A 14,394-nucleotide genomic window follows, 5' to 3' on the forward strand; every position below is an offset into this window, starting at 1 on the left:
TCATTATACTGAATGAAGGACTGCCAGGGTCATTCTGCACCCTCACACAAACATATGTAATTTTAACACTGGATTTTGTGTCAGTTTTTCCTTCTATAAAGCAGACAGGAGCAGTGGGCAACCTGCAAACCATGTGCAGAAATGTGAGAACGCTTCAAAAGATGGCCGTGGAAGAAAGAAGGCAAACAAACCACATTTCAGGCCAATATTATTTTCAATTATTCCTTGAGTATTGGCAGAGTAAATGCATTTCAAGGTGCAAATGATCAAATGCATGCAATTCATTTCAATCAGCTCAATACACAACCCTTCAGTTCGCTCTTTATGTTCGATTGTGAGCTCTAATTGTCACACTTCATTAAATAATCAAGCACAACATGGCCCTCTGGTAGAGAGGAAGGCTTTTCTGTGTCCTTCACCATGATCAAAGAAACCCACCCTGCTTCACGAGTTGCACCAATACGTCCTTTCTGTTCGTACGTCTGATGTCTGTTTGGCTGATTTCATGGAAGTCAGCTTGTGATTATCCTTGGAGGAGTTTTCTGTCTGTTTTTGATGGAACAAAATCCCCCGTCTCTTTCCACAGTGTGCTGCTCAAACCCTTACATACATTACATATCATAGGATACAATACTAGCATCACCATATGAAATGGCACAATATTCAAACACCAATAATTGCTTTATGATTAAGAACAGTGACTTTTGAAAAGCAAGTCACAAACACAAATAGATTTAAGATTAAAGATAAGCTGTGGCGCAGCCCAAGTCAACAGTTGCGCACAAAATATAAAGACCGCAAAGCATCTGACAAGCAGCAAAACAGCTTCCTGTCTTTATCGCCTATGGATCCGAACAGCTGTTAACATTACTTTACATTATGTTATTGTTTAAATCGCCAAAGGCAGAAAAGACAGAAGGACATCTGCACGACTGCAAGGGTGTTCTGAGTTTGCATGAATGACTGTCGATTTCCAGTATGGAATCATTTCTGCAGAAAACTGGCTGTTAAGTGCCAAATTCTTACTGGTATTTAAAAAAAAACAAAAAAACATTCAATTTCAACCACACACACGTGTGAACTCAGACAATCATCAGACACATCATTTCTCAGAGTATGGTTTTAATAAATTAAAATGATCATGCACAATTTGTGTACAAAAAAAAATTACAATAGAAAATTAAACTCACAGACAAACCCTGTTTATAACACAATAAAAATGTTAAGTTCAAGCAGTCGTACCAGTGTGGACACATTGAGAGGGAAGGCTCATTTAACTAAAAACTGCAGGTGACCTACAAAGATTTGAGGAGATAAAAAAATACAGCATCATAAAAATTACCCCAGAAAAAATTAGTAGCTTATTTTTACATCCAGCTATACAAAGTTTCACAGAAATAACTGCACAGGGGGCAGTCTGGGAATTGTAGAAAGAAAATAATAATAATAATAATAAAAAAAAAGACCACTACAGAAGAAACAAAAGTGAAATCACAGCGCTACACAATCCGAACACATGCTGGGTTACGACTACAAAGCAACAAAGGCCGTGCACCATGCAGGCTGGTCTGTCAGCTCCTAAAAAAAAAATCCCCCGACAAAAATGGGGAGACACGTAAGTACGTACAAGTGTAAGGTTCATCATCCACGCCCGGTACAGGGGGGAACAGATGTTAGGTCAGCACTAGTCCATACACAAGGCATTTAAAAAAAGAAAAAACCTGTATCAATCAGTGTAATACAAACAGTCATTCAAGTTTGTACACGAAAGAATGATTAGAGAGTTGTTCTGAAAGTCCTGGTCTGTGCTCAGAAGAGCGCCTCTTCGTTTTTAATGAGCACCTCCACCACCTGCCTCTGGTGGCGGATGTCATTCAGCGCCGTGATGGCGTCCAGGTTGGGTGCGCGCATGAGGGTGGGCCCGAAAACGATGGCGAGGTTTTCTGCATTCATCAGGTTGAATTTCTCATTCTGTGTCACCCTGCAAAGTGTGAGAGACACGTCAGAATGTCGCCTGCAATCTGGCAGTTTAATAAAATCAGCTCCTCAAATTCCCGACAAACATAAAATTTTATACTTTGATTCTCAAACAATAAACAGAATGTCTATCTTAATAAACGCAGAGAAAAGAGAAACAACTGTATTTAGCCCTTTCTGCTCCCTCTGAGCCTCAGGGTTCATGTTGTTCTTAATTCTTTCTCATTTAATTCACCTTGATTACTCACCTTTTTAAGTGGGCCATGAGGTACTTGAGGGTTTCGCTATGTGACGGCGGTAACAACCCCAGAGCCTCACGGAAAGCCTCCAGCTTCTTCTCTGCGTCTGTGAGCTCTGGGAATCACACAGAGTGCAGTTGTTAGTTCAGTCAGTCTACAGTCACAGTCTGGATTCATTGTGGTTTGCCGGTTAAGGGAAGGGACTGAAGCTTGGCTAAAAAAAAATCAGTTTTCTAGATGGATAACTTTGTACTCATCCTGAAGTTTATTTTCCTCCAAAAGTTCATGATCACTGCTGATTTACAAATCTATTAATTTATTTATTTTACTTTCTAAATATAATGCTGTAACTGTAATCACATCTGAGGAAATTTAACAGTGTTCTTCAAAGTTAATGAAAAAGGCTGAGCTACATCCTCCAAATGTGTCTAAATGTATATATCTCCGTATTACACTTCCAAGGCACATTTTTTATAAGGAAATCAAACACTGGTTCAAGAGTTACGTAGCGTGATTTTGTGGTTTATATTTTAGATGATAATTTTAGATGATGTCCATGATTATACTGCAGCTCAGAAAAGAGTGGAAAAATGCTCTGGGAAATATAATTCACTGAATCAATGAAATCAGTCATTAGAAAACTAGAGGGGATGGTTTTTCTATCTTTTTCCCAATATGAGACAATGAAACTAAACGGAGCTTCAAACTGAATATAACTTTGATGAAATGAAGACAAATTTCATTTGAAAACAAACCGCTGACAACATTGAGTGGAACAGGTTTGGCGTGGGAAGTGATCCATAAGTTCAAAATGCAATTTTCACTCTTGGTTTGAGAGAGTTTGCAGCTCTACTTTAGATTTTATTTGTGTATATTTTAGAATGCTTGGAAAAAAATGTTTTTCAATGTCCCGAACACGCTGATGCAGCTCTGTCTTATTTGTTGTGGATTTTGCTTACTTGCAGCCTCGATGAATCTGGGGTAAGCGTCATAGGAGATTACAGGAACGGGCAAATCCCTGAGGTACAGTTTCAGTGCACCGGTGATGATATTGATGTCTTCATAGGCGTTCACTGAGATGTCTGTCTTCTCGCCATCTGTGGAGACGTGCGATGGCAAAAGAGAGACGGAAAAGAACAAAATGAGCTTTCACACTGACACACGAGACCGCTGACGGGAGCCATTTCTCCCAGTGATTCGAGGAATGAACTGTGTTACAGTGATGGGAGACCCGCGCTCTGCTCCGGCTCCGGATCTCCGCAAAGTAGCAGCTATCATCCGCATGGCCTGTTTTATTCTGACTTTCCCTGGGTTATGCATGCTTTTCAGAGCAGGCCGTGGCCTACTTGTGCTGGCAGACTGAACATCACAGTGCTGTGAGCTGGAATGACACTCTGTCATGGATGATCTCCCACATGTGGATGTGGCTAAGAGTTCTGCCCACTGCTGCAAGCTTTCCTCGCAGTTAAAATTCACACTGCACTGGGCCAAGACAGGTTTATTCTTACTAAGTCTGCTATTGAATCTCAACACACCAAAGAGGTTTTTTTTTTTTTTTTCCTTTTCTTCTTCTGTCTTTTCTTGTCCACATTTAAGGCAGTGAGAGTACAGCTGTGGTTTGTAACCCCCGAGGTCCCTCCTGTCTGTCCACATGCTGAAACCCTGCATGTGAGCGACATGTCAGTACAGGCGCTGCAATCCCAGATGGAGACTAATCCTTCACAAATGTCACTTTGTCATTAATCTCAAGTGTTCCCTGCGCCTCATGTAAACATACTCTTGCACCCAATGTCCAGTGTCAGTAATCTGTAACGCTCTGCGTTCGTTATGTAAACATATGCGAGCGCGTAGTGTCCGGGGTCCTGCTGCGTGTCGACAGCTATCCGTTAAACACGGATTACAAACCTTTGTCGAATCCCATCTTGACTTCCTCCACCGACTCGCTAAATCCCGATATTCTGTAGAGGCCCTCCGATTTCAGTCCTTGAAGAGCAAACACGAAACAAACAAGCTTTCAGACAAAGCGCCGGCTGTCAGGAGTAATGCTGAAAAATCCCCTCGCACATGATCACCTTGGGTGATTTAGGAAACGCCATTAAAGACTGTTAAATATGCATAGAAAATTAAAGACAAAACGTCCACAATGTCACACAATGGAACAACTTGGGTAGATGCAAATAGTTTTCTGCATCACTGGGCAAAATAATAAAGACATAAATCAAACTTAGCTACAGACACATATTAGAGGGCAAACAATGAGGGGCTACAACGAGTTTCCCTGCATAGTTGAATGATTTAACTGAAGAGCAATCAACGGAGGCAGCAGGAAACAGAGTAATGTATTCCTCATTACGCATTTACAATTACCAGCAATCTCATCACTCCCCTCAGTCATACCCCACAAAAACATTAACTCAGTTAGTAATTGAATCAGACTTTTAGCACCTCGGCTTAATTGGTATATATTGCAGCTCGCTTACTAAAATTAGGGGAACAGTTTTTACATGGATAAATAGTGCAAAACAGACTACTTAGTATAATTTTGACTGCATAGGAAAGGAATAGATATGGAAGCAATCTTGGAAAAATGTATGTTTCTTTGTTTTTATGATGCTGAATTAGATAAAATTATTTCATGATAAAGTGTTATAATAACCTCCTGATCAACAAAAAATCTTGACTGGGTTTGCCAGAATAATTGGAGGATGTTGTCCGGAAGCAAATAATGTTTTATTAAGGCTGTTCATGGGTTCAGTGATTCTCTTCTCAAGTGGAAATGCTTCAGTTGAATGGGATTAACGTCAGCCAGGGAAAGCACAATGACTCCCACTATAAGTCGCACCTTTGAAACAAACATATTCATGCATGGACACCCATAAACATGTTGAACTGACCTCTGGACTCAATCTCCCGTATGCACATGTCCACCACCATGGGCCGGGCTGTGTTGCACGCTTTAACGAGGGTCGTCAGGTCGCAGCTGTAAACTTTACGGATGTGTCTCAGGTCTGGCTTGCAGTTGTTCGGCACCAGAGCCGAACACTGTTTGTGGACATTCATACCACAGTCTGTGGAAACACACATAAAGAGGCTTTAGATCAGAGCAGTCTATTTTTAATTTCTCTTCTTTTCAAACCAGAAAAGAGGAATGAGCAGTTTGTTTTTATCTGTGAACTGGGACATGCCATTAAACAGTTCATTTGAATTCGGTTCATTGGCGAGACATTGTTGGTTTTGGCTTGTAAAAAAAAAAAAAAAGTGTTAATCCGCTTGGTCAATGTCTGCCGCTGAAATGTCACACGACCACCAGAGAGCTATTTCCCTCTATTGAACATGGCATTGGAGTCACCTTCAGCTCTGGATAGACTAAAGTCACCTCCAGAGAGCCAGATATAAAACAGCAGCAGCAGCAGCAAAAACAGTATTGAATGAAAAATTATGGAACTTATTTGGCAAATAAATGTCTGGTAACTGGAAATTCCCTTTTTTTTTTTTCCTAACATTTTTTCCCTGCTGCAGGACATTCTCAGGCATTTAGAGGCAGCTCGCTGGGTTTTTAAATGCCACACCAGTCATGATGTTAGCATGAGCGCCCCACGCTGCGTTTTGCCTTCAGTCACAGTGGATGAGACCGGCGGCCCGGCCGTTTCAGGACGGGAATCACCTCGCTGGGAACAGGGCTACCCGAGGAGATCAGATACTGGGAGAGGCTGTGGCTCTGCTTTGTAGCAAGCAGAGAATTAGAGGAGCTCTGATAATGCTTTGGCCTGGAGGAGGGACAGCCAGCGCTGCTGCATGCTCCATTCTTTTCCAAATCCCAGCTCATGCACAATAGCTGTGGAAGCAGCGATTCAGGCGCTGCGGGCTACTGTAGACCTAGTTTCCCAGACTAAAATGGAGCAGCTTTTCCATGCTCTTAAATCTTCTGAACCATCTCCAACTTCCAAAAGGTTTTTCTTTCTGATAAAAGTCATGTGAATTTTTTTTTTTTTTTCTTTTTTGGAAGCCTCAATAGGATTTATCTTTTTTTATTTTAAATTAAAAGGCTACCTCTGAAAAAAGCCTATGCTGCTGAAGGGCCTCGGACAATATTTTGATTAATATCGGTCCCCAGAGAAATTCGCACAGCCTGGATTTATATGCATTGATGCAGAAATGTAATTACTTTAAGAGACTATTCTCTTAAGGACATGAGACAGGCCGTGTAATGGTGCCGGGCCTGTCAGCACACCCTCACTCTGCCGAGCCCCTGTTGTCTCTGTGAGAACGTTGATGGCCCCGGGGTCCCAGGTGGGGTGAATGAGGGTGAGACAAGGCCCAGGGGACCTCCGGGATGCCGCCTCACCGCTCCGTCAGCTCTGTCAGCGTTTCAGGCTGCAGCTCGTTTCTGAGTGGAGGTTAAAGGGTGGCTGATCGCTAATTTCCAATCGGCACATTATCACGATCTGAGAGCTCCCGGTTGAGACTGGCCCATTTCTGAGAGGAACTGAAAAGAAAAAGTACTATCAGAATTTGTTAGAAGGTCTTTTTTTTTTTCCCCTCCTCTCTCTTCTATCCAAGTGTTTAAGTTAAATAGGGGTTGAGCCGTGTGACCCAGCTCTTTGGTTGAAGTCGGCTGAATTTTAATGTGTGCAGAAAACAGAGCTCCTTCCCCGCACTCCCAGCGCTGCTCCTCATTAAAGAGACATGCCAGCTTTGTTTTCCTTCATAGGCATGATGGGATGAGGCTGGGGGGCGTACTCTGATGAGGAAATGTGGCACAACAAGCACAAGCAAGAGGCTGGCTCTCTCTGGCACTTGGCCAAAAACAGTTCGCACACAGAAAGAGAAGAAGGGGTGGAGGAGTATTTTTTTTTGGTATGCAAATGTGAGCATCATGTGAGACTTTGCTGCCCTAGATTTTGGTAGCTGAGTGTGAAGGAATGGCAACATTTAAAGACCGACTCCGAACGTACGTGCCTTCATCTCGATTGTTGTCGGTTTCCAAAGTCAGTCCATTAATAATTGAAGTCAGAGCTCCCACTGATTTGTGTGACACACTTTGATTCATCAATAAAACATCAAAGACACACATCAGATTATATTACAGTGCTATTCTGGGATGGAGAGCGAATTGGTACGAGACGTAGCCCACAGTGAAATCGAAACCCCATCCGAGTGTTTGACATGCATGAAGTGGATGTAATATTTAATAAGATCCTGACATTTTTAATCCTGGGTGAATGAGTGGTGTGTATATAGCATAACAAATAATAATATTTAGAGGTTATTCAATACAGAAGATTTGATAGATTATGTACGATTGGATGTGCATGAAGTCAACTCAGTTTATGAGGTAAATATTCATGAATTCATAAGAAATGGTCCTTATTGTGTTTGCGATTGTTTATACAATAAAAGGACTCTGTAACTGAAATGAAGTGAAAAAATGAAGCTTTGTAGTAAATTGTACTTCACTATATTTACATTTTATGTTAAAAAAAAACATTCCTTAACCCATCATCCTCCATGCTTTTGCACCATTCACTAACCTAGTGAAGAAAGAAGTGGGTCATAAACACTGTTTTCTATGTCGTGTACTATATCCATTACGTCATGCCCATCGAAGCTTCATTCCATTCGGTTATACAACCCATAATCCTCAAACTACTGTTGAGATTTTAGATTAAAACTCAATAATCCGGCTCCGGATGCACTGAAAACCAAGTAACCCATATACAATAAAAATGCTCACTTTGTTCCCCCACCGACGTAATGAGAAACGGACGTAAAGCACTTTATGTAAGGCCTATGTGTTCATATTGCTGAAACCTCACCTGCACATTTGACCCCCTGAGCCATCAGCCCCCACATGAAGCTGGCACAGTGTTCACACCAGTGAGGTCCCCGAAAGGTATGGACCTACAACAGAGAGGAAGACAACGGTGAGAGATATTAGTGATGAAGTGCACTGACAGGACAGAGAGTGAACAGTGGGTGGCAGAAGCATTTTCCCTCCGCGGACACCGCATCCCCTTTCTCCAGCCTGCCAGGACACCCCGAGGTGCTGCCATCATAAATGACACAGTGGAGGAGGATTATCTGTGTGTGGAGGAGGATTGTTGTTGTTATAGACCCTCGAGCTGACGCCAGTGATGTGGGTGAGCTGTGATTTCGAGGAGGCTTTGCCGTCATGGGCGCGATAAATTGTGACGCCCTCGGAGAAGGAGGAAGCCGTGGAGAGCCTCCAAGGATCATGTAAGGGAGGGGAAGACCCCCACCGTACTCCAGCAGGTAACAACAGCCCAGCCAATCAGAGAGGCCTCTGAGAACAAGAGCAAACCACAACTCTGCCAGCATTTCTGCATTAGGTCATCTACAACTACAGCGGGAAGAAGGAAACCCAAAACAACCATTTTGCTTTAATGGTGATGTGAATAACACTTTAAATACAAATAAATGGACACCTAGAATGTTGACATCAGTGAATTTCCCTGACCATTTAGAATGATGTGATATGTTTTGATGTTTCCAGAATTAAATGATTAGTGTTCATTCTACACATTGTAGTTCAATCACTTCAGTGTTAGGTTCATTGAGATCACAACAACAAATCTGGAAAGTTTAAGAAAACAGTGGCTCAATTTAGTTGTTTTTAAAAATAGCATTACTTTAAAAAATAACTGTTTGCTTCCAATTCATCCAAGTGATATATTTCACCCTGGTTGGAGAAGCTTCCTAATGGCTGAAATACACAATTCAGCACAAACAGGAGAACAAAGCAGGCGAGAGAGACTTGTGAGCATCAGCACTTTGAATGCCTTGACTGTAATATTTCTCCATCCCATTAAGCAGACAAACTCGGAGAGTGAGCCAGAGCCAAAGCAGGGATACAGTCCTCCACTGTTTCCCTTCTCCATCCACATAATCTGTCCATCTGGTGCTCCAGCTAACAGCAGTGGTCCACAGACCACCCAACAGATTTTCTTTTGATACAGGCTCACTGGACAGACCAAAACAGCTCTGTTTTTTATCCCCTCTCTCCCCTCCAGTAACACACTCCCCACCCCTTCCCGCACGGGAAGCCAGAAAAGCAGCCCTCCGGCCACACATGATGAAATCAAGCCAGCGTTTTAGAGAAACAGCAGCAGCAGCAGTTCTTTAAGTCGACTCCGTCTCACCTTGAAGTTGTGGACTTTCTCAGATCTGGGCGTCCTGTCGCTCTCCCTGAGTGTAGCTCTGCGGACCAGTGAGGTGAGCTGTGAATAAGCAAATAGTTTCAGCGGCTGCCAAAAAGTGGCTGAAGGTTTTTGTGGCCCCATCCTCATCCCCAGAGCCGCCGCCAGAATATCCTCCTGATTGGCCTCTCTCTTGGCCTTCTGCACCAGAGGCTTCTCTTCCTTGTTAACCTCGCAGGACTCTCTAGATGGCATTCTGGAGCTGCAGTCTTCAAACAAGACGAAGAAACAAACCCAAGAGGGGGCAAAGTCCCAAAAAATGTAGGATAAACTCCTTGATGTTCAGAGCAAGTATATATCAATTAATATTACTTGCATTTTTCTAATTAAATAGAGGCAAAGCAGGCAATTTAAAAAGAATTAAAAAAACAAAAATCTATGGAAGAGTCCAAAAACAAAACAAAACAGTGGACTCTTTGAATGTTCTCACAGCAGTGAGAGTAGATCAAGTGGAGCCTCCGTGGTGGGAGTGCCAGCTTTTATACAAAAGAGGTGCAGCCTTGGGTGCTCATGTGGTTCTCTGGGAACGTGTATGCAGATGAGCTGAGTGGCTGCGCTAATCCTCTCCTCCCTGTGCAGAGCTGATATTCTCCCTGGAACAGAGACAGCACACTGTTGTGTAGGGATGCTGTCAGGGCAGAGGGAGAGAGGGGGGAGGAGTATGGGGGCGGACCCCTGTAGTAGTCACAGCAGATTAAATGGAAGCCACCAGCCAATGGCAGCGCGCGCCACACCAGCTTCATAGTAGCATCCACCCCGCCCCCCACACACAACCATCAGATATCCAAGCAGGGGAGCCTGGGTGGGATGAAGTGAGAGTGGGATGATAATGAGCAATGAATGAGTCATGCGTCAGGAGTGGGCTGCAGCCCGCTCGGCTTGCGACAGCAGTGGGCCGTTAGAGAGGGGAGCTATTTTCAAAATCAGGTTGCCACAGAAACTGATCACGACCGCGGAGCGCCGACGCACATCACACCAAAACAGGATCTCACCGATTTCAGTGTCACGGTGTCACACAAAGGGCCGCTTTTGGGAATGAAACAATTTGAAAAAAAAGCAGAAGCATGATGCAAAATTAATAAAGACAGAACAAAAAGTGATTCATAATAAATTCCCCTTCTGAATAGCACAGTTAACATCAGGAAATTGTGACAAACAAGTCATGTGTTACAAAGCAGTCTTCTTCTTCTTTTTTTTTCTTTTGTACTATCATGCACAAGTGGGGTATATTTTATATCTTTTGTTTCTTTATTTGTGTTTTGTTCCCTTTAGTGCTCATTTAACACTTTGCAGCTTTCTTTATTGGGTGAAAGCCCATAAATTGCCTTTGGCTGTAATATATGCTCAGTAAATAAACAATACTGCTGCCAGAGATGGCAAGAACAACACTCTAATATCTAGCCTCACAAATCAATACTCAGCTTCAGTATTGTGTTCCATCTTTCCACATTATGATAAACTATGCAATAAAGAATTAAACATGTGTCTGCAGCATCTGGATGCTTGGAGCTCTTTCCTTTCTTTGCGGTCTTTGTCTGAAGGTTCATTTCCTTGAGGTACAACGCTGATGCAACTGTGTCTGCATGCAAATGAAAATCAAATATAGCATCATGATGGAAAAGTGAGAAATGCAGATCTGCGATGTGCCTCGGTAATTCACGCTGCAAGTCTAATGTGATTATGCCTCCTACATTTCCAAATCTAATTCAGCCTCAGCTGTTAAAGTGCAGCGCTCTCACTTTTTACTTCCAAAAGACAGCTGGAGAGGAAGTGACTGTGCACACTGTAGGCAGTTTTGGAAAAGAAAAAAAAAATCAATGTCTTTTACAGCTTTTGCTGCTCCCACCTCAATGTGGAGGTATCAAAATGAGAGTGTGAGCAGCAGAAAGGAGCAAGAAGAGAGGCTTTGAAGATCTGTGAACTTATGTAGAAGCGGCAGTCTAAACTGTGGTATCTGACAGGGACGCGCTCACAACTTGAAAGGCGCGAAGCAGAGAGCTTCCTGTGCAGCGATTCTCCCTCACGCTCGGTGGAAGTCTCGGCTCGGGAGGGTACCTGCGAGTGGTGCGCGATAAAAGACGGTGAGAGCCTTTTATATGCACCAGTTCATCATCTCAGAGCCTGAACCCTTTCAAGGCGTTTTGCAGTGCGATTGTATTGCCTGCTGTTGAGTGCAGGATGAGTGTCTGACTCCCAGGATGTGGTTCACTTTGAACACTGCTCTAATTGACGTGGATTGATTTGCTTGTTTCCCAAACATGTTCAGGGACGGGACCCTTGAGGATGGATGTTTACAGCGTGGTATCTCTTTACATCTCTGCAGCGTCCATCTGTGTCCAGCCTGCACAAGTTTTTGAAAGCGGCGATCTCTTATACTTGAGAGTTGGGCAACGGTTTCTGCAGATAAACCCTTTGGTTGTGATTTGACCCAGAATTCAGTGCAATCGTGAAACTCTGCATCACTCTTTAAACTTTGTTTCCTCACCCCTCCCACTTCTCTTTTAATCTATTAAGCTGAGCTGAGCATTTCTGTGGGCTAAGAAGGTTGTTGCGTAAAGGAAATGCTCCTCTAATGCACTGCTGACCCCACAAAGACATAAAGACCCATTAAGAGGGCAGCAGCGTTTGCTCTCATGATTTGAGTGGGAGCTCTCTGGGCTATGGTTTCCATCACTGACATAACAGCTTTTCTTCGAGATAAATAAGAAACAGTCAAACACACAGCCACGAAAAAAAACAACAACAGCAAAAAAAAAAAAAAAATAAACATTGGTTTTAGAGATGGATGCACAAAATTAAAAGGTATGGAATTCACACAAAAAGACCTGTCCTCAAGCAAAGATTAGAAAAATTACATAATCTTACATAACTAATGACAAGAGTGAGTCTGACCATCATAAATTAATCCCAGAGCACTGAAATGTCAGAACTGGTATGTCTGCACATTAGAGATACACACCATTAAATGCAAAGAAAAAAAATCTTTGTCTATTTTAGGTATGGCCAGGAGGGACTGTAGCTACTTTGGCATTTTGAAAGCATGGAAAAACGTCAGATAATGTATAAAAGATTCTGTCTTGAGTCATTGTCATATAGAGAGGAAAAGAGGCCAGTGTGAATCAGAGATAGAGAAAGACTACACTTGGTTAAAGCACCGTGGCCAGCAAATCCCACATATGCATAAGCTGCAGCACAAATGGCTGCATTTTCTGCTGGTGCTGCAAGAAACCTGAAACAAATTACACCATATTTTACCAGGACAAATAGATTACCTGGATGTGGCTGGAACCGTCTGTGCTGTGACAGTGATTTATGGGAGGCTGCTATCACATTTTGCTATTCACACTGCAAGGTCAGAACATACATAGGACACACTCTTCACAATGCATGGGCACAATATAGAGTGAGGTTACACTCTCTGCTCCTTTTTTAAACCGTCAATTCATCCTAGTCAGTGATTTTACTCCGGAGAGAAGGAACGTGAATAAATATATTGTTACGGGATAAATGTGATTTTAAATAAATGTATTATTTTGAAGCTATCTTGGCTCACTGGTGAGCACTTAAGTGTGGGAGCATGACCCCCCTCAACAGAGCTGAAAACATGTTTTGCAGCTCAATTCTCACTGCACAAAATGGTTTTTCACAACGCCAAGAAGCAGTTCTTTTTTTCTCCACAACATAAAATATTTTTGTGAAAGCCTGTTAGGATTAAACAATAGAAAGCGCCATTCTTATGTCTTATGTCTTATGTATAATCAAATCACAATGCTTTCATCAGATTAATAATGCACATAGTTGTATGAGATATCTGCAATAATCAGCTTACATGGTCAGAGATGTTCAGTCTTTTTAAATGTAATGACTGTCCGCAAGCATAATAGCATACAGTATGTGTTATGTGAATATAAGTCCTTCAAAAATATGCTCTAAATGTTCTTTGGAATTCAAATGTGTGGAGGTGTTTCTGCATGAGGTTGGACACAGTGGTTGCATCTAGTAATGTTTCCTCGGAACTGCATCTTTGTTTCTGGTTGTAACAATGTTGATGTAAATGTCAGGAACTCAGAGCTGAATGTCACGTGTGCTGTGCTCCACTGGTGTGGAAGGAACTCAGTGATCACATGTTAGCCGTGTCTCGTCACGTCAACCAAAAACAATAGCACTGTGTCAGAAATCCTCTGCAATCATCTGTTTACACTTGAGTGTTGGGAAAACGTAATGCTGTTAGAAAATCAAAGTTAACACATGTTTTGCTTCATGTTGGCAGCATTGATTACAGGTATAGTTGTATCATTGTCAGTTCTTGGAGGTCCCACAACCAAAACAAGCCCTTGAAACCCTTCCCAAACACAAACACTGTCATTTATCCGGTCTTGAGAAACAATTTACTTTCCACAAAGCCATCTACTCAGGAATCACCTGTTTATATAAAGGATGACTGGGTGTTATATGGGATGACTAATGATTGTGCAGAATAATTAAAAGGCTTGAGCGGTCCTTTATCTCTTTGTGTAGCTCCACTGGGAGCAGATTCCCTCATCAACAGCCTGAATTTGTGTGATGAATGACTCATTGTGCAAGAAATATTTTGGCAACAGTGTGGAGATAACAGGGACAGGATGACTTGGGTAATGCCTTAAGTGTTTAGTTGTTCTTTCTGTGTTTTACAGAACAATGCAAAAAAGCCATAGAAAATAAATGTATTGTGTTCACTTACTCTAACTTCAACTAGAGATTATAGGAGTTTGGGAAAATTATGAACCTTCTCAAAACACACAAATTTTGTTCTGTGCAAGTTAGACAAGGACACATGGGCATTGCACATAATGTAGAATAAAACCAAATGAGAGGAATGAAACATGAATAACAGTTTGAAAAAGACAAGGAATGAACAGAAAACAAGAGTAAATGTAGAGTGCCTCATCCATCCAGGGTGCATACACACACTCACATCTAGG

At 42.3% G+C, this 14,394-nt stretch overlaps 1 protein-coding gene across 1 annotated transcript; it reads right to left on the reverse strand.

The window, feature by feature from the left end:
• Positions 1-1,124: 1,124 nt before the first annotated feature.
• Positions 1,125-10,078, reverse strand: chn1 (chimerin 1). Its single transcript, XM_030111490.1, has 7 exons — positions 9,377-10,078; positions 8,033-8,117; positions 5,111-5,284; positions 4,122-4,199; positions 3,176-3,313; positions 2,226-2,331; positions 1,125-1,981 (listed from the first exon to the last, which is right to left on the reverse strand). The coding sequence occupies exons 1-7, from the start codon at positions 9,626-9,628 to the stop codon at positions 1,810-1,812; spliced, it is 1,005 nt and encodes a 334-aa protein (XP_029967350.1). The 5' UTR covers positions 9,629-10,078; the 3' UTR covers positions 1,125-1,809.
• Between the last annotated feature and the right edge of the window lie 4,316 nt (positions 10,079-14,394).

Source organism: Salarias fasciatus, chromosome 16 (assembly GCF_902148845.1).
Source record: "Salarias fasciatus chromosome 16, fSalaFa1.1, whole genome shotgun sequence".
NCBI lineage: Eukaryota > Metazoa > Chordata > Actinopteri > Blenniiformes > Blenniidae > Salarias > Salarias fasciatus.

Excerpts from the sequence above, each read along its gene's own strand:
- chn1 (XM_030111490.1), bottom strand. The coding sequence starts at position 9,628 with ATGCCATCTAGAGAGTCCTGCGAGGTTAACAAGGAAGAGAAGCCTCTG. Across the intron at positions 4,200-5,110 it reads ACGGGAGATTGAGTCCAGAG|GACTGAAATCGGAGGGCCTC; the intron begins GTCAGTTCAACA and ends TTGCTCTTCAAG. Across the intron at positions 3,314-4,121 it reads CAAGATGGGATTCGACAAAG|ATGGCGAGAAGACAGACATC; the intron begins GTTTGTAATCCG and ends ACGTCTCCACAG.